This window comes from Ambystoma mexicanum, chromosome 5q (assembly GCF_040938575.1).
Source record: "Ambystoma mexicanum isolate Mex_15411 chromosome 5q, UKY_AmexF1_1, whole genome shotgun sequence".
NCBI classification, from domain to species: domain Eukaryota; kingdom Metazoa; phylum Chordata; class Amphibia; order Caudata; family Ambystomatidae; genus Ambystoma; species Ambystoma mexicanum.
Window position 1 is genome coordinate 1,330,915,403 of NC_090933.1, and position 20,720 is coordinate 1,330,936,122.

The following is a 20,720-nucleotide window of genomic DNA, read 5'->3' on the forward strand; positions in this document are numbered from 1 at the left end:
ACTTCTTCCTACCAGATTTAGTGAGAAGAGCAGTATAGCCGATAGAGAAGCAGTTAGAAAAGATAGGAGAGACAGAGAGCACTATAGAGTAGGTGGTGAGAAGAGAGAAGAGGAAGGGGGGAAAGGAGGAGGGGCAGGGGCGGGGAGAACACTAGAGAAGGACACAGGGAGGGGCACAAGCAGACGAGACAGAGAAAGATGAGACAATAGTAGGCAATTGGACAAGACCACAGGCACTCAGACTATGGAAGAAAGTTTACTAGGAGAATGCTTTGCTAAGAAGTGAAAACAACAGAATGGCACAACTTTCACAATGGCGTTTAGATACTGGAGAAAAAACACACCTAAGTCTGAGAATCCTGTGTAAGGGGGAAAAAAGGCCTAGGTTTCACAATGCATTTTTAAATACCGGAGAAAACACACCTAAGTCTGAGAGTCCTGTATAAGTCCTGTATAAGGGGAAAAAGGGCACAGGTTTCACAATGCAATTGTCAGTGTAGAGTTCAGGCCTATTGCAAACCCGAGCCACTCCTACCTTGCTTAGTCGCTGCTGGTTGATGGCAGGCCACTGGATTCCCCTGCTGACATCTGCAGATACTATCAGGAGCCGCCTCAGTGGGGGCCGCCCTTTGCCTTGGGGCTATTAGCCGCAGGGGCTGCACGGGCAGATGGCTGCTCTGGGGGAGGGTCAGTGATGACCAACAGCCACCCAATCAGGGGATGTGGGCAGGCTGGGAGGAGGGAGGGAAACAGGGACCAGTAAATGGATGCCGGGGAGGGAGGGGGAACAACAGCACTGAGAGCGCTGCGAGCAGCAGATGGGAAATACAAAAAAAAAGCCCAGGAGGGTCTCTTGGCTCACCTGAAGATCACCACAAAGTCAAGAGACTCGGTTGACCAAGAGTGAGCAATGATAACATTTGGTGAATTAGCCATTCCCTGAAGCTCATGATACATTGAAATACATGTTGGTGTAAATGAGGTCTGCTACTGTGTGTGTTTATACATTTTAAACCTTAATGATTAGATTCAAAGATATTCAGGAATAAGGCACTGTTTTACTATTAAGTTCACGTCTGCTATGTACAGCCTTAAAATGTGATATGATTTGTACTTTTTTCTACCTGCCTTGCAGCTTTTGTTTGGTCACTCTTTCCAGCAGTGCTAATGAGTTGGGTGGTTAAGTTTAGTTTGATGTTTACATCAGCAGCTTTCTACATCCCGTCTGCCAATCAGATTGCAGAGAACAATGGGTAAATCTGCCAGAGGTAGCTGATGGACCCTGCTCTGGTATGTTCCAGCATGTGCTGATGTCTCTCACCAGTCACTTCCACCTCATCTATTACCCTTTCTGTCATTCCATGATGGAGCAGTGTGATTTTACAGGTGGGCAGAGGGTGCACCGACACCTGGGAGTTCTTACAGCGTCATCTTCTTCTGTATTTTCAAAGCACCCACTGTTCATACGTGCCTGATCATCACAAGTCATACTCTAACCGTGTTACAGCCCGGTTTCTTTTCTGAGATTGATATGGGCTGATATGTTGCATGAAACATAAGTCGACTGAATTCAATAAAATAGGAGTCTATGCATATCATATAGCATTACTCGTGCTGTGGTCAGAATTGTGTATCCTCAAGGAAAATACACAGAAATACAGACATGTTGACAAGAAAGTTTAAAAGTGGACAATAACATTAATTCCAGCATAAAACTGGAATAGAGGTGGTCACCCCACTAATTAAAACAAATGAATCACCTCTGTTCCAGGAAGCAGTTTATACAAAAATGAATCCAGAAAAACAGATTTAACACAAGACTGGAGTTTTACTAACAATTTATTTTTAATGTGAACACAGTGACATATTGGCTGAAGCTCAATATTCATTTCATCAGCATTTCATTCAGTGTATGAATCCCGGTGGGAGACTTTTACATTAGACATATCAATTTATCCAAGATCAGCATTATTTTATGAACATTTATGTCCACTGTTGCTTCTTGGAATCAGCTGTGATATCATTAAACCCAAAACTCTTTCATTTAAAAAAGAAAGGCACCATTTCATTTCCAAAGGCCCATGAGTTTTATTGTCTCACAACACAGTGAATATTTCTAGTCAATTTGCCCTTTCGACTCTATTCACAAAAAGTCACTTTTCTAAAATACATGTCCACGTAATTTATTGGAATACTTGATATCTTCTCCGGGCCCTTCAACACCAAAACAATTTCTTATAAGATAGTGCTTTAATAGTGGGCATGCACCCTCTCTTGTGCAATTGCACCTCCACATCCTGATCCCAAGCTGGGGAACCATCTACTTATCCAAAATGCTCCAATAGAGATCAGCAATAGTGTAGTAGAGTACAGGGGATCCTGAGGAAAAAAGGAAACTGTAGTGCTGTAGAACATGCTGCAAAAAGAGGAAATGCTGCAGCATTCAGCGAGGATGGCCCTCCTGGTGAGGCATTTCTGGGAAACTGACTTCTGAAGTAATATTTGTTATTCCAGTTTTATGGATTCCATTCTCCAGGTCTTTGCACATGTTTTGTGCAAAGCTTAGTCTAATTAGCCATGTGGGAATACAGCTTTCTCCAATTTTATTGTTAAGGAGGGCTCCAGATAATAAAAATGTGTGGTATTTTAATCCCTATGTGTTGATGTTGAAAGTAAAATTACTTTATGGGGTGTAATAATGTAATTCCCAGTAGAGGCATTTCTAAAGGATTCCTTCCTGCCACGTATGCCTCATCTATGATACCCATATCCCAACGCAGCTGTTCTCCAGAAACATTTCCGCCGCCAGGTGGCGCCGGACAGCTGTGTCAGGTCCGTCCAAGCATCTATGGGCCCTCCACTGGAAATGACATCGAGGCCAGTATAAGTAGCAGGGCCGCACCCCATGACCTCAGTTCCTTTTTTCTGCGCACTGTGCTCGCTTATCGGGAACGTGCTCGTCGAGCTTTTCTAAAAGTGATTCGCCATGCAGACTCCATCAAAGGCCTCCGATTTTAAGCCATGTGCAGACTGCAATAGGCAGATGTCTGCCCTCAATCTGTACCGCGATTCCTTGTACTTTCTGGGCGAAGACCACGGGACCCATGATTGTGGGTCATGTCAGATTTCCATCTCTCTCATATCCATTTTCCTGTGTTCTTCCCTCCATCTCAGCCTTCTAAGGCAGAGGAAGGATTTCATCGATTGGACCCAGTACGGGTCTTAAAGTTCTACGTCTCTCATACTCTCTGCATAACATAATGCTATGATCTGGGTGTGAAGGATGTGCATGAGGGTCTCAGGGCTCACTCTACCAGAGGAGGGGCTGTCACTTCTGCCTGGCAATGGGGGTTCCTTGTCCTGGCCATTTTCCTAGCAGCAATGTGAGCGTCTCTGCACACGTTCGCTATGCATTACTGCTTGGATTCCCTTGTGCCCAGGATGCCCATTATTGATAGGGCAGTCCTTCTGAGTTTTCTGGTTTAGGTGGTGTCCTTGCTTTCCTCCCTCCTCCAGATTTCATACTGCTTAGGGAGTCCATCACAGATGTTGAATCCGTGGCAGGACGGTATCCATTAGTAGAACAAATTACTTACCTCTCTGTAATGTTGCTTCTGATGGATATTCCTGCCATGGATTCCTCATCGCACTCCCTACCTGCCCCAGAATTTTAGGGAAAGAGGGTGGAACTGAGATCATGGGGCATGGCACCACTACTTATACTGGCCAGACAACATTTTGGCATGGACTCGTAGAGGCGTAGGACAGATGCAGAGCGGTGCAGCACTCCCTAGCGGTGGAAATCTTTCAAAGGGAACAGCTGCGCTTGGGTATGGATATCATAGATGAGGAATCTGTGGCAGGAACATCCATCAGAAAAAAACATTACTGAGAAGCAAGTAATTTTTTCTCATAACTTAAGTAGAAAAAATGTGAACTCTTTGAAATGCACACTTCTTTACAACTAGCAATTCATGTACAATAAAATATAAATTGTTTACTTTATAGTTTCCCTACATATCAGGGAGAAATGCCTGTAGACCAGCATCCACTGGTACTGCCTGGCTGGCATCACTGGGCTGAATATATTCATGAACCTGAATGGGAGAAAGCAGGAAGGCTGGCACCTACTTGTCCATTGCTTCTAGAGTTTTGCTACTTTTCTTCAAGGGAGTACATTCTTGGGGAGTAAATGGTTGATACACCGCTTATTTGTAGAGATGTTATTAAGAGCTGACTTTTTTAAATAAAAAAAAAATCATTCTCTATGGCACTTATTCACCCAAAGGTTTATGGGTTCTAACAGCAGGTGGACATTAAAACATAGGAGAATCCAGCAAAATGACGGAAAGACAAACCAGAACAGATGGGTCTTCAGCAAACATCTGAAGGTCATATGGCCAGAGATGGCATGCAATCTTAGACAGAGGGTATTCCAGATATAGGGAGCAAAAACACCCCCAAAAAAGAAGAGTTACATCACCTCCTCACCCAGAGTAGTAGAGGCACAGGGAGGACAAGGGAGGACAAGGGTGGAAGGATCCATTGCAGAATGGGGGATGGGGGGGTATTTGCCATAAAAGGTGCAATGAGCTAGACAAAGCACCTTAAACCCAATGTGAGTGGTCACAGGAAGCTCGTGTGGATCGTAATGAAAGAGGGATATGGCCACATTTCTCAATACCTGAAAGAAGCAGGTTGGCACTTTCTGTGCCACCTGAAGTTAGTCACATATGCCAAGGAGCACAGAATACATGTCATTGCCATAGTCATATCTGGAAATAATTAGCTTTATAGCACCTGACATCAGAGTATAAAGGTTGAGAAGCATCTATACAGGGTCGGGCTGGCTGACTTGCTGAGGCGATGCCATGCTGAGATCCTGTCAGAGGGAGCAGGGGGGCGTATGCCTTAAGCTGTCCCTTTGAGTCATGATTGGGATAGTATTGCAATGGGGTTTGCTTGACTGAATAATGTGCTCCAATTGTGGTCCTTTTTGGATGATGCAGTGGTATTTTGCTATGCATTTGAACACTATGATATACATTGAAATGTACTGCTTGATATATTGTGATTTGCCATGGGGTGGGTTTGATGAGCCTATACAAGTTATTACTTTAGAGGTTAAACCATTGTGATTTGCCTTTAGAAATGCAATGCCGTTTTATACATATTGATTCAGTGATAGAGCAGGTGTATTTGGATTTTGATTTTCCTGAAGCAGAAGGGATAAGGCGGGACAGGACTTTTGGGTCTTTGTCAATGGAAAGCCGATTTAAACCCCAGGTGGAGTTGGACAGGGTTTTATATGCGCAACATGTATTTGAATATCCAGGACTAAAGAAGTGATGTAGATTGATTTGATTTTAGAAGACGAGACTTGATGCTTACCAGACAAACACATGTGTTTAAATTCTATGTGAACTTCGAGAGTTGGAATATTGTGTTATTCTAGAGAGAATGTATGAGGGATTTTTATGTGTGTAAATAAATACATGTTTTTTTTAAATGTTAGTAATTCTTGCTCTAAGACGCAGGTACAGTGAAATGCTAATTGATAACACAGTTATGTAATGCATATTATGTATCTCTCCCTGAAGCCTTTCTGTTTTGTGAAAAGCTTCTCTATCCCTATATATGTGCATGAGATGCAACAGGAACTTCCGTGGATGTGTTGCAGATCCTGGTAGTGTAGTACATTGTAAGGGTTGTACGTTGCTAGAGATGTGCAATGGAGTGGGGAGAGTCCCTCTGAATCCTTTTTTAGAATCTATGTAGCTAGAGCATAATATCGGTACTGGTAAAGGTGAAAGGAGACGCCCTTTCGGTTCCATTTCAGTAGCTGGTAGCGTCCCTGTAAAAAGGAAGGGGGGGGAACACCCCATATATCCAATGAGGGTCGATAGTTATTGGGTCTTTTTCCAAAATGATGGTGCCCATTAATTTGCATGAAGTCATTATGCAAAGTGTTCCATGGGATGGTTACCATAACAAAGAAGGTACAGTCTCCCTTCTGAACATTCCAGAAGGGATGCATTTCAAACAGCAGTGATTCAACAATCATAATCAACCATCATTTGTGTACCAAAGGAAACCGAGAACCGCTGTGGAGGCAGGCTCTTCACAGTATTAGTCAGCCATGCCAAACTCGGTAGCATTGTAGAAGCACCTCCTTCTATCAGAAGCACGTGCAATTGCAGAAGAGATTTCATCACCTCCATGTCCTCTCTCATGGCAGATAAGAACATCCTGTTCACTGAAGTATTTCCCACATTCACTACACTGAAACAGACCCTGGCTGCATGTTTTGTCTGGTGCCTAATAAGGGAACTGTTTTGACTGAAACATTTCCCACATTCAGTGCATCTATGAGGGTTTCCACCTGTATGTGTTCTCTGGTGGCGAATAAGCTATTGCTTCCAAGCAAACCCTTTCCCACATTCACTGCACTCATGAGGTTTCTCACCTGTATGTGTTCTCTGGTGGATAGTAAGGTTTCTCATGGTAACAAACCCTTTCCCACATTCAGTGCACTCATAAGGTTTCTCACCTGTTTGCGCTCTCTGGTGGATAATAAGGCATTGCTTCAGAGCAAAACCTTTCCCACATTCACTGCACTCATACGGTTTTTTCACCTGTATGTGTTCTCTGGTGGCAAATAAGATGTCTCTTCTGAGTAAACCCTTTCCCACATTCAGTGCACTCATAAGGTTTCACACCTGTATGTGTTTTCTGGTGGTTAATAAGCCATTGCTTCCAAGCAAACCCTTTCCCACATTCACTGCACTCATGAGGTTTCTTACCTGTATGTGTTCTCTGGTGGATAGTAAGGTTTCTCATTGTAGCAAACCCTTTCCCACATTCAGTGCACTCATAAGGTTTCTCACCTGTGTGTGTTCTCTGGTGGATAGTAAGTTTTATCATTGTAACAAACCCTTTTCCACATTCAGTGCACTCATAAGGTTTCTCACCTGTATGTGTTCTCTGGTGGATAGTAAGTTTTATCATAGTAACAAACCCTTTCCCACATTCAGTGCACTCATAAGGTTTCACACCTGTATGTGTTCTCTGGTGGATAGTAAGTTTTATCATTGTAACAAACCCTTTCCCACATTCAGTGCACTTATAAGGTTTCTCACCTGTATGTGTTCTCTGGTGGATAATAAGGCGTTGCTTAAGAGCAAAACCTTTCCCACATTCACTGCACTCATAAGGTTTTTCACCTGTATGTGTTCTCTGGTGGATAATAAGGTTTTGCTTCAGAGCAAAACCTTTCCCACATTCACTGCACTCATAAGGTTTAACACCTGTATGTGTTCTCTGGTGGATAGTAAGCTGTCCCTTTGTAACAAACCCTTTCCCACATTCAATGCACTCATGGGGTTTCTCACCTGTATGTGTTCTCTGGTGGATAGTAAGCTCTCTCTTTGTAGCAAACCGCTTCCCACATTCAGTGCACTCATAAGGCTTCTCACCTGTATGTGTTCTCTGGTGGATAATAAGGCGTTGCTTCATTGAAAAACCTTTCCCACATTCACTGCACTCATAAGGTTTCACACCTGTATGTGTTCTCTGGTGGAGAGTAAGGTGTCTCTTTGTAACAAACCCTTTCCCACATTCAGTGCACTCATAAGGGTTCTCACCTGTATGTATTCTGTGGTGGTAAATAAGGTGGCCCTTATCAGCAAACCCTTTCCCACATTCAATGCACCCATAAGGTTTCACACCTGTATGTGTTCTCTGGTGGAGAGTAAGGTGTCTCTTTGTAACAAACCCTTTCCCACATTCAGTGCACCCATACGGTTTCTCACCTGTATGTGTTCTCTTGTGACAAATAAGATGTCGCTTCTGAGCAAACCCTTTCCCACATTCAATGCACTCATAAGGTTTCTCACCTGTATGCTGGTGGCACATAAGTGTATCATGCAAATGGACGCTATTCTCATAGTCAGTGCACTGATAAGGTTTTTCACGCATGTCCTCATGTGGGCAAGAAGTATGTTCGTCAGATGGCAATTGTTCCCACATTTTTGTACCAGTATAGTTTCTGGACAGTTTATTTTGTCAGGTGCCTTGACTTAAGGATAGTTTTCACTGAACCTTTTTCCAAATTCAGAGCACAAATGAGAAATGCTTTCCTTACTGCACATAAAACATTGTAATTTTCGTGCTAGATATCCCTCTCCCCCAGGATTTACAGAATGAACGCGCTTCGTTACTGGATGTTACCACGAAAGGGGGGAGGGGTCATATTGACGGAAGCTGTCATGTATCCAAGAGGCTTCTCAATCTCAGTTCCTGAATACTCTGAAAAGACAACTGGACCCCAAACGTGCACACTTCTAAGATGCTTGGAAATGGCATATTCTAACAATGAAGCTTTTCGCTGTGTTAGTCCAGAGAATTGAACTATCACTGTTGCATTTCTGGGGCATCAGTCACCTATTAAGATAAAAGGAGACAAACATTATTAGTTTCAACACGTTCACAATCACAGGCAGCACATGTAGTAAGACTCTACTCAGTAGCAGTGATGTGAACTCACAGAGTAACTTATACGACTTTGAAATGCCATCTATTGGGGAAAGACACCCTAATAGGTGTCAGAGTAGTGGTGCTCTAATGAGAGCATTTAATGGGACTGAGGTAACATGCAGCAGAAATAGTGTGATTAATTTTTATTTAGAACATTTTAGTATCCAAAACATTAGGAAAGAAAATACAGCTCGATGAATAAACCTTTTAAATGGATAGTTTAATCATCAGGAACATTTATATACGTTCTATCATTTTATTTGTTTAGAAATTAATACATGGAATCTCCCAATTTCCATATACAAATGATAAATGCAGACATTTGACACTAAGTCAGCAGCAGCTTGTCACCAATCGGCAATATGTCCGACCAGTCTATTATGTAATTACTGATGACTCCATTATATTTGGGCAAATGTGTATTGGCCCAAACATGAATAATATAACCAACAGCACCATTGAGGAAATAAGGACTGCATTGTGAATTAAAGGAAAAGCGCCAATCTCTTCCCACAGTGAGAATGGCACAGGCCACGCTGGCACTACATTCAAACATGGACTTTAAACCTAGATAAACTCCAAACTCATCCCTCTCCCCCAGGAGTGACAGAACGAACACGATTGTGTCAGAGACCAATAGAATGACATTTCTGGTAATGAGGTAAAGTGTATGAAAGACTCCCCAAACTCCCCAAAACACCCCATTTGCCTTCCTAATTATTTATACAAATGCCCCATTGCTAGGTACAGAATTTAATCTGCCAGATGGGTCCCTCTTCTGCTTCCCTGTTCAAAATACCACTGTGTAGTTTTCAGGAGGGGGTACATACACTGTTTTATTGTTAAGGAGTGGGTGTAAATGGGTTGGTTACTTATCAGACTCCCATAACCCGAGCTAGATCCTTTTTGTGGATTCTGGTAATTGCACCCTAGTTTGAATGCCCCTGTACCCTCTGTGCTGTGACCAAGAACTGCTTTCATCACATCCCTAGTAACCAATGGTGATGTTGCCCCATCACTGCCAATATCCAAGAATTGATTGCCACCATTTAGTGATTGCACACATTATTCCCGTTGATCTACTGTGGAGATTCTACTCACCCTACTCCAGGGGAATCTGTGCAACATAATCCAACAGATTCATGATCTGTAAGGGCGAGAATCTCATTGCCATCATTTGTTGTAACCCATATGGCATCAGCCCTGGAATAAGATGTATGTATGTGTGAATAGTATGCATAATTAGTCTCCCCAGGATGCGTTAGACACCAACCGTCCACCTGTCTGTCAGTCCTACCTTACTACATTTATTGTGTGTCTAGTGTAGGTAGCGTTGGCTGAACATTCTCACACAAGTTGGCAATGTAATTCTAGCAGGAGTAAAGGATGTGGATGGCCTAGGCCTTTTGCCTCCCTGCATCATTAATATCCCATCAAACTGTCCTGATACTGTGGATGACTTTGCGTGCCTGTGCTTGGTCTATCAAACCAACCCTTCCTGCTGCCTTCAGCCAGGCCCATCTCTCTATACTCTAGTGCCTGGCTATCATCGTCAATGCTTCCCTTTCCCAGGAGGGCTGCCCAACGGACCAACCTACCATGGCAGGCCTAAACCTTTCAGGAAGCCTGAGCAACTGGTTGGTGGGAGGACTCTGGGAAGTCTAGATATGGATTGTTCCTTAGTTCTCGCCTCAGCCTCGCAGATGTTGTATTGTGCAGTTGCCTTCCACACGCCCTCCTCCTCTGCATGGGGTATGCATGAGGAACGAGGCATACTCCTCTCCAGTCCAGATGAACCATGTACACTTGCCTTTCTGACATTCATCTCCTGGGTAGTGTTGGAAGATGTGGGAGTCTGTGCAGGCTCACGCGAGGTGCCATTTTGGCATATAGTCTAAGACGGCGCGGACAAGTCGGGGCCAGTCTGCTCCAGTCCGCTACAGGGATGCCTCCAGAACGCCGACTTGTTTGCTGGCAGAACATGGGTGTAGAGGAGGCTCTGAGAGCAATCATGGCTGAAAAAACAAAATACCTGGAGCGATCCAGGATTATGCTCCTAGAGAAGAAGGCAGGTTTTACTCAAAAGCCTAGTATCGATCCTACTTTGCCGCTGTCTGAACCACAGATTTCAGTAGCAGGTGATCTGTTTCCTTCCAATAACAATAATTACATATTGGGGGGACATAGGACACAGGAGAATGGGGTGAACATGGGAGGATTGTAAACCTTAACGCACAGCTTGGCTGTATCTAATATCAGGGACAGCAGCATAATACCCCTCAGAGCTAATATCACCAAGTCCCCACAGCCTAATTCCAATAAGGGAGTTGGTCTGCCAACAAATGGGGATATCGGGAAAGAGATTGTTTCACCCCCTCATCATATAGCTTCGCCTATATTGGAATTACGCTGTCTGCTCCTCAACACTAGATCTCTAGTAAAACACTCAGTCGCTACTTTGAGGTTGCAAATTACATAGAATCTAACAACTTAGATGTCTGCGCACTAACTGAGACCTGGGGCCATGGTGCAGCTGGTCCAGCTCTTAATTTAGCCATACCAGATGGCTATGTTGTGTTTAGAAGGGACGGAGAGGAAGGTCGAGGGGGTGGAGTAGCGATAATTGTTAAGGACTCATTTTCAGTCTGGGAATCATCAGGTTTTTTCCTAGAGGGCACTGAAGCACTACATCTTAAGACAGGCCTAAACACTGAGTCTACATTAAACTTTCTACTTGTATATCGCACACCTTCGTGCACTTATTATTTTGCGTTGGGCTAACAACTTTCTAGTAGGCCACAAATTGAATCTCGGGCAAAGAAAATAATTTCTATGCTCTATCGATGGTGCTTATAGCTCTGGGCTACTGAGTTTTTTTATTGCAATCAGTTCCACATCAAAATCACAGTACTTGTTACATTTTTCCCTGGTGTTGATCGAGTCTCTGAAAAATAGTTTTGTTTTGACCCACGCTGGATTCTGTAGATTCTGTAAATTCCAGAAAAAATATTTTTTCCTGTTTTTGTTAGCTGGATTGCAAAGCATAATCTTAGTCTTTTCCAAGTTTATTGTCAAGAGATTGTGTTCTGTATATAGTGCTTCTGTCTCTAAGGTTCTCTGGAGACCTTTTAGAGTCTTCAATATTATGACTAGGTCATCTGCATACATCAGAAAAGGCACTGGTTTATTTACCAGTTTAGGGGGATCTGTGAGAATGTTCGCAAAAGCTTGACCCACATCTGAGATAAAAAAATTAAAGAGGGCGGAAGCCAGGGTGCACCCTTACTTCAGCCCTGTAGGATCAGGGAAGGACATCCCTTTGCAACCATTTTCTGAAGTCATAATTCCCTAGAGACCGAGTCAAAAGCAGCTCGCAGATCGATGAAGGTCATATATAACGGTTGCTTTATTAGGTGATAATGTTCGGATATAAATCCTGTTTGGAGAAGATTTCTCCGACAGGAATCTAGGGTCCACTTATTAAAGTCTCTCAAGATGAACTTGGAAAATAGCTTGCAAGGCGCGTCGAGAAGTGTGATCGGTCTGTAGTTTCCTGGAACAGAGCGATCGCCCTTCTTGAATATTGGAACAATCGCCGACGATCGCCATGATGATGGTATGGTGTGAGTTATGATGATTTGTTGAAAGATTTTGTACATCATTTTGGACCAATGAGTAGGGTTCTGCTTAAACATAAAATTGCTCAAGCCATTGGGGCCAGGTGCCCGAGAGTTGTTGAGTTTATTTATGTAAAAAAGAACACTTCTTCCAAAATTAACAATCCCTCATAGTTGTGAGGCTCCGGACTGATGTACCCATTATAACACATTGGTCATATGTACATAGAAGTAAAGTGTGACACCCAATCATATTCGTTCACACCATTCAACTGAACCGGCTTTTGAGCACTGTTGTTTGCAATGTTGATTAAAGACCAAATTTGGGCTGTATTTTTCGGAAGGATGTTGCTTAGCATGGACTCTCCCGCTGTGTCAATTGGATACGATATGAACGAAGCCAGTTTCTGTATTGGCAGTTGAGTGATTTTATTATTCTGTATTTGTCATAGCAGTTTGAAGCGAGAACAAGCTTCTTGTCTTTATGCAACAGAGACTTTTTCTTCTGAACCAGATAATCAAATTCATGTCTAGGTTTGTAATGCATGGAAGTTTCAGTTTGTAATTGGGTCTGATAAATATGCAAAAATGATGTGTAGTCGCTTCGCACCTCTGTCCCATCTTGATAACTGCTCTCTACATTATTATGAAATGAAGTTAAAGAGTGATAGTTCCACATGAGCCTTGTTCGAGCATTGTTAACTATCACGGGGTGATGGAAATTTCTAAGAGTAAATCGAAAGGCTCCAAATAAGGTTTACCATTTCATGGTCACTATATACTTGGGACAGGTCTTGGAAGCTTGTTGCCACCTCGAACATGCAGGAATCAACAAAAGTATAGTCAATTATGGAAGTGCTGAGCCCTCTTCGCCAAGTAACTTCCGCCGTGGTCTGACCTGGTAGGGACTCATTGCACATTAAAAAGCCTCTTTCCCTCATCAACAAACTCCACCTCAGACAAGACAAAGTATATTTGGGATTATAAAGAGGAAAAAGTTGTAAATTTAGATCACCAATCAGAATAGTATTGGTTATGTCTGGTCTCTACAATGGTGTTCATGAGAATGTCCAGATCAAGAAACGAATCATCATCCGATATCCCCTTCGGGTTGCAGTACATATTTACTATTGCAATGACGCCACCAGCATGAGTTATCTTGCCCATGAGTAAGTACAGGTTAGGCGCTGCCCAGCATGTAAGGTGCCAATTCTTATGATTCTTTATGGCAACTACCATACCAGAGGAGGGTCGGCCACGGGCAGAAGACGTGGCCGCATGTAAAATTATGGTATGTTCTTACCATATTGGAGCTTGAACTAGCCACATCTCTTGTAAAACTATTATGTCATGAACAGCTAAAAAATCAGCACTAGCCCCTAATAAGGGGGAAAACCCACAAGTGTTCCTAACTAATCAGGGATATGTCCCCCTCCCCAGTTATAACTGTTGGCTATAAATTGGGATCTTGGTTTCTACCATACCTGAGTGTGGGTTTCCATACCCGAGTGTGTGTTTTCTGTGGCTATTGCTAATATAACCGCCTGGATTGACAGCATTTTTTTCCTGTTCAAATGAAAAAAAAAGGTCTTCTTATTTTCTAAGATTTGTTTGCCTTCAGAATTGATGATGATAGGATCTCGTGCTAAAACAAACCCAAGGGCAAACATGTCCATTCGGGCTTGCCAGAGAGCATTTCTGACTAACCATAGTCTCGCAATTGAAGAGTCATTCTCATTAACAAATTCCATGTGTTCGATGTCGACAGTTGTAATGTCTTGTAGACTGCTCACCTCCTCACATATAGCCAATATGCTTGACCTATTCATTACATAGGTTGTGAAGGGAGCCGGAAGGCATTTTATAATAAGCCGATGGCATTTATCCCATTTGTTTTTTTACTTTGTTAGATTCAGTAGAGCGCACTGTCCGCCTAGTAGTATTTACAGGACCACCATTGTTTGCGTCACTCACTTTGTTGTTAAGTGAGTCTACTGGTAGATATGGCAAGTTCTGATCATGATTACATGGATGAGAATGAGTAGCATTCATCAGGAATTGTTTGATTGCAACATTACAGTTTAGATAATTCTCCAACGCTTTGGCAATTTGGTCATCTATGGAGTTGTCCACAGGTTGTTGTATTACCTTGCTTGTAGAGTGTGTAATCACTTGATCTAATTTAGAACCATTTCTCCGCTCTTCTGTCGTACTACACTGAGAAGTTTTAGGGGTATCTATGATGTCATTAGATTGGCTACCTCGTATCATCAAGGAATCTTTAGAAGTTTGGCCCAAGTGCCCCATGGCATGCCCTGGCATCATACTACCTGTTTCAGTGATGTTAGCGACTTCTAAATTATGTGACATTAATTGAGAGGTTATTTTGTCATGTCCATCTACTTCTTGGCAGCCCACCTGACTCGGATGAGACTCTCGTATATGGTGAGAGGGAGGGTTTGAAATGCTCTCTGAAATCACTTCCGGAATTTGTTGTATCAACACTGTGGGATGAGCACTTGTGTGTTGTAGAAGGGCATATTGCTGGATTGATCTGTTAATTTGCGCTTGAATGTCCACTAGTACAGAGAATTCACTTTGTTTTTGTGGAATGAGAACAGAACTTGCTTGCTCAAATGGAACAGTAGACAAGCAAGTTTCGAGTGATCTTGTAGATGAAGTAGTTCTAGTTTCCCTAGTCTCTTTTAGCAAGGGAATGGCGGCTATCATGTCGTTTAACGGTGGATAATCTACGACCGTTGAGGGCTGAGAGATTCCTTCATTATTAGATTTTTCTGTGGATTTTTGAGTTTTGGCTTTTGCAACTCGCGTTTTGGGAGCAGATCTAATTTGAGGGGCCAGACGTTTAATCAACTGTTTGATGTTAGCTCTGGCTTGCAGCGGCAATGCTTTTTGATTTTTTGATTTCTTTTCTGGGCCAGAGAGCACGAAACCTTGTTGTTTCGGTACTTTATGGGAGTTACAAGTTGTATGAGGTCTTCTGACCCATGTTAAGTGCAGTTGGAATGAAAATGTGATTTATTTTGGAGACGTTAGACACATCATCTCCTATGTTCAAAGATGTGAGCCTACCTGGGAGGATACAGCTGTATGTTGCCTGGAACCCAGATGTACTTGACCTTATAAACTTATCATCACAATGTACTGTAGCTTAATTAAAGAAGTTACTGGAACTTGACCCGAGGTCAGAGTCATCTGTGGGGAACACAGAGCTTTACTGTCGAGACTTGCCGCGTAGTGAAGTGTATTGAGCCTCTGTCCACAAATCACCCACAGGGAGAGAGAGATAAACACTCCCTGTGCGAGCTTTGAGGCCACAGGTGGTTTGTTGGTTGTAGAATCAGGTGGCGCCGAGGACTCCAGAGGCTGTTGGAAGGAAGTCGGGGTTAATACAGGCAAAAACAGTGCTTTAGTAAAGAGGAAAGAAAGGATACTTTCTTACCTATGTTCAATGGAAGGGAGCCTGAGGAATTGGTGCAAGGGAGCGCCGATGATTCAATCCGGCAAGTACCTGGAGGTGGGTACGAGCTGACCACCAGTAATCCGTAATGGTTTCCAAGACTGCACAGAAGGAAGGTCTTGAACCTTCAAAGGGTCGAAATCCAGGTTGTAGCAAGTGAACAGACAGGGAAAATCCAAAGCAGTCCGTTAAGCGTAAAAGGGTCCAAAGTACCAGTATCCGTGCAGAGTATCGGCAACCGTATCCAAGGAGCAAGAGATAATCAAATCCGTGAGAGTAAGCCTGAGGTCGAAATCCGATGAGGTCAAAAAACGAGAGTCAAGAACGCCGAACAGTGTTGGAGAACAGCTGTGAAGCGGCGAGTGTTTCAAAGCTCCCGGCTTTTATGCGAGCCGCCTCCCGATCACGTGAGCGGAGCTCCGTGCACGTGATCGGGAAGCTGATGTGCAACCAGGAAGCGATCGCGAACGGCTGTTCCAGCCCGATCGCAATCTCCATGGCAGTTGCCATTGGAGACGAGGAAACAGACCACACCGTCTTCTTCGTGTGATCCGCAACCATCGGTGATGGCGACTCCCCTGCACCCTAGGTGATGGGACATGAGGAGGGTTGGGCGGTGAACCGGGGAGCCTGACAGTATTTTGTATCAGAGTGTCATGCAGGGTGTTGTGTGGGTGTGTGACTGACCTATCGTGCATAACAGAGCCCCCCCTCAATGGCCCACGACCGCGTGGGCAGGTGGGATGGTCCAAATGAAAACGGGAGACAAGCCTCGGAGCATGGACGTCATTCGCGGGGACCCAACACCGCTCCTCCGGACCATAACCCGCCCAGTCCACCAGATACTGGAGACAACCACGAACCATACGAGAACCCAGTATACCCGACACCTCATATTCCACAGAGTCACCCACAGACACAGGGCCGGGTGTAGACCTAAGGCGAGTAGGAGCAGGACAAGGCTTTAGCAGAGATGTGTGGAATACAGGGTGAAGGCGCCAGGAGGCGGGAACTGAAAGGCGATAAGCCACCGGGTTGATCACAGCAGATATCCTGTACGGACCCACAAAACGGGGTAGCAATTTGCGACAACCGGGCAGCCGGAGGTGACGAGAGGAAAGCCACACCCTGTCCCCCACAACATAGGAAGGTGCAACGGCCCTCCGCCGATCAGCCGCAGATTTAGCAGAGGCTTGGGACTCACGAAGGTGAGCGAGAGTCCGGGCATGAACGGCCGATAGGTCACGTGCACAGGAAACAGCAGCAGGGTTAATGGAATGTGTAAGGTCTGGAACAGGTAAGGTGCGGGGGTGTTGGCCATATAAGACAAAAAAGGGAGAAAAGCCAGTAGAAGAATGCAGAGCATTATTATACGAGAATTCAGCGAGATGAAGTACACTCAGCCAGGACTGTTGGTGCTGTAGAATGAGGCAACGTAAATATTGCTCCATGGCCTGGTTCACCCTCTCCGTCTGGCCGTCTGTCTCTGGGTGATATGCGGAGGAAAAACGGGAATCAATGCCCAAGAGGCCTGTGAGCGCCCGCCAGAACCGAGAAGTGAACTGGGGTCCCCTGTCCGAGATTATGATAGTGGGTAACCCGAAAAGACAGAAGATTGATCTAAAGAAAAGGTCGGCCAGAGCCGGTGCTGATGGGATGCCAGAACAGGGAACAAAACGGGCCATTTTAGAGAAAGAATCGACCACTACCCAAATGGTGTCGAAGCCCTTGGTTCGAGGTAGGTCTGTCACAAAATCCATCGACACTGTGTGCCAGGGCCTAGGAGGTATAGGCAAGGGAAGTAAGAGCCCCACCGGACGTCCCCGGCGATGTTTACATTGGGCACACACGGCGCACGTTTTGACATACCCTTCAACATCGCGCTTCATGGAGGGCCACCAACACCATCGCCTGAGGAGGTCCAGCGTGCGCTTCTGTCCAGGATGACCATTAATGGCACTGTCGTGGGACCATTCTAGTGCAAGATTACGAGTGTCGGATGTCGGTAACCATAATTTGTTTTGTATGAACGGTAGCCCATCATGTAACACCGGATCCCACTCAGAGGTCTGTTCGGGATGTAACGAAACCCATGCGCGAATGGACTCTAGAAGCGGTAAAGGAGGAGTACAGAGGCAAATGACATGCTGATCTAATAGTTTTTCAGGAAAAACAGGCAAGGATACCCCACCAGGAGAACGTGATAGAGCGTCCGCCTTCCCGTGGGACAGACCCGACCGGTGTTTAATCTGGAAGTCAAAGGCTGCAAAGAATAAATGCCACCGCACCTGCCGACTATTGACACACTTGAGTGAGGCTAAATCTTGAAGGTTACGATGGTCCGTGTATACCGTGACCGCATGTCTTGCTCCCAACAGGTGATGCCGCCAGACCTGAAAGGCATCCTTGATGGCCAACAATTCCTTCTCCGTGACCGTATAGTGCGTTTCTGTAGGGGTAAACTTTCGAGAGTGAAACGCCACCGGGTGTAGCCGACCGGAACAAGGACAATGTTGGGATAATACCGCTCCAAGAGCAAAGGAGGATGCATCCGCCTCTACAATGAAGGGGAGTTCCGGGTCGGGATGCTTCAGTACAGGAGCGGTAGTAAATGCAGCTTTTAGCGCATCAAAAGCCTTTTGGTGTTGTTCCAACCAGATAAAAGGCAACTTGGGGCTGGTCAAGGCAGTAAGAGGCGATACAAGAGACGAGAAATCCTGGATAAAGCGCCTGTAAAAATTCGAAAACCCAAGGAATGATTGTAATGCCTTAACGTTACAGGGTTTTGGCCAGTCCAAAACTGCACGAACCTTGGATTGATTCATTGCTAAACCCCCAGGGGTAATGTGGAATCCCAAGAACTCCACACTTCCAGTATGGAACTGACATTTTTCTGGTTTTGCATAGAGTGAAAAACGGCGAAGCCGAGATAATACCTCGCGGACATGTAGTACATGTTCTTTCAGGTCCTGTGAAAATATTAGGATGTCGTCGAGATATACCGCTACACAGATGTCCAACAAATCATGAAAAATCTCATTCATGAAACGCTGAAACGTGGCAGGGGCGTTACAAAGCCCGAAGGGCATGACTACGTACTCAAACAGTCCGTAACGAGTGCAGAAAGCCGTTTTCCACTCGTCTCCGGGGCGAATTCTGATTAAATTATAGGCTCCGCGGAGATCGAGTTTCGTGAAGATGTTGGCGTGACTCAATCTGTCCAACAATGGTGTAATCAGGGGAATAGGATACCGGTTCTTTATGGTGATAGCATTCAAGCGTCGGTAGTCCACACAAGGACGTAAGTCGCCCTCCTTTTTGGGGACAAAAAAAATAGGGCTAGCTGCCGGAGAGGTGGAAGGACGTATATGGCCAACCTTTAGAGCCACTTGAATGTATTCTTTCAATGCCTGTTCCTCTGAGGGGGACAGGGAGTAAATACGTCCTGAGGGAATGCTGGAATCAGGGATGAAATCAATAGGGCAATCGTAAGAACGGTGTGGTGGTAGTACCTCCGAAGAACCCTTGTCAAAGACCTCATGAAAGTCCTTATATTCCATAGGGATATTTGTCGCCACCACCCCCACTACGTGAGACTCCAAGGACGTGGACACTTCCTCGTGTAGGGTAAGTTGTGCGACGGCCCCCAAGGCACGAGAAGGAGATTCGGTGTCGTCAGGTGCGGTGAGGCAAAAATTCTGGCAGATTTCCGATTCAAAGTGAACCTGCCCAGACTTCCAGTCGATTAAAGGGTTGTGTTGATGTAACCATGGGAGCCCTAGTATAATCCCGAATTGGGGCATCGTAATCAAATCAAAGGATATGACTTCCTGATGTGTTTTCTGTATAGTCAGGGAGATCGGGGCAGTTTGTTGTCGAATTGGGCCAGAAATCAGTGCTGTACCATCCACCGCCTGTACTGGTTCCGGACGTTGTTTGGTAATCAGGGGCAGATTCAATGATCCGGCCAGGTTTATATCGACATAATTGCCAGTGGCACCAGAATCGATATAGATCGAAACAACATGAACGATGTCGGGTGTGGGTTTTAACGTAGCCTTTACCATCACCGGCCTGATCCTGCCAAATGTGGGGAACCTGTCCGAGGGAGTTGAAGGATTGCTCGATCCGGCCCCCGGATCTAGGGTCGAGCATTCCGAAAAACCGGATTTTTTAACTTGGGTCGTCTGGGACAGGACTTTATGAAATGCCCACTCAGGCCACAATAGAAGCAGGCATGGTCGGTTCTTCTGCGGTCCCTTTCTAGTTGTGTGATCGGGCTACGAATACCGCCTATTTGCATAGGTTCACCACCGGTATCTGAGGAGGGGGAGGATAAACTAGGAGTAGGGAACCCTGTTTCGAACCTGCGTTCGGAACGCCTTGCATCGATCTGTAGGGCGAGATCCACTAAGTCAGTATGAGATGTGGGCAAAGAAGGAACAACGGACATAGCATCCTTCATGGTACTATTAAGCCCCCGGTAAAACACAACCGCCCTTTTGGGTTCAGGCCAAGATGTTTCAGCAGCCAATTGGTTAAATCGGGCAATGTACTCTATGAGTGACCCCTTTCCTTGAGTTAGATCCAACAATTCAAGATCCCGGGATTGGGCTTTGTGACGGGTGTCGAATACATGAGACATTTCTGTGACCAATAACTCGAAATCATATAGGACAGGGCTGTTGTTTTCCAGTAGGGGATTGGCCCATGCTGCCGCAGTGCCGGCCAGATGGGACAAGGTGAAGGCTGCCTTTGTGGTGGAGTTGGGAAAGGCCTGAGGTCTACAAAGAAAATGTAGCTTGCATTGATTCACAAAAGTGCGGAACTTTCTGGGGTCTCCGTGGAATCTTTCTGGAGCTGCCAAGGGAAAAGGCGTAGGCATGAGTACAGGAATTTGTGGCGCTACAGGGGGAGTAACAGGTTGGACAACCGGGGGTTGGGCAGCGGCTTCCCCAAACTCTACATCAGCGGGTAATGGGTGTTGTACACTTTGGAGTGAATCTAACCTCTGATGTATAGCCGCGTTGGCGGCTGTCATGTCTGCCCTCAAAACTGTGAGTGCCTGTATCAATGCAGCCACGGGG

General features: G+C 44.9%; 1 protein-coding gene across 5 annotated transcripts in view; it reads right to left on the bottom strand.

Annotated features, from left to right (window-relative positions):
• Positions 1–1,821: 1,821 nt before the first annotated feature.
• LOC138498076 (zinc finger protein 615-like) overlaps positions 1,822–20,720 on the bottom strand; it is an 82,914-nt gene continuing 64,015 nt past the window's right edge. For all 5 annotated transcript variants that reach the window (XM_069621924.1, XM_069621925.1, XM_069621926.1 and 2 more), the window contains one exon: positions 1,822–8,442. In XM_069621924.1, coding sequence (XP_069478025.1) covers positions 6,619–8,028 — 1,410 coding nt within the window. In that variant the 5' untranslated portion in view covers positions 8,029–8,442 and the 3' untranslated portion in view covers positions 1,822–6,618. The remainder of the gene's footprint in view (positions 8,443–20,720) is intronic.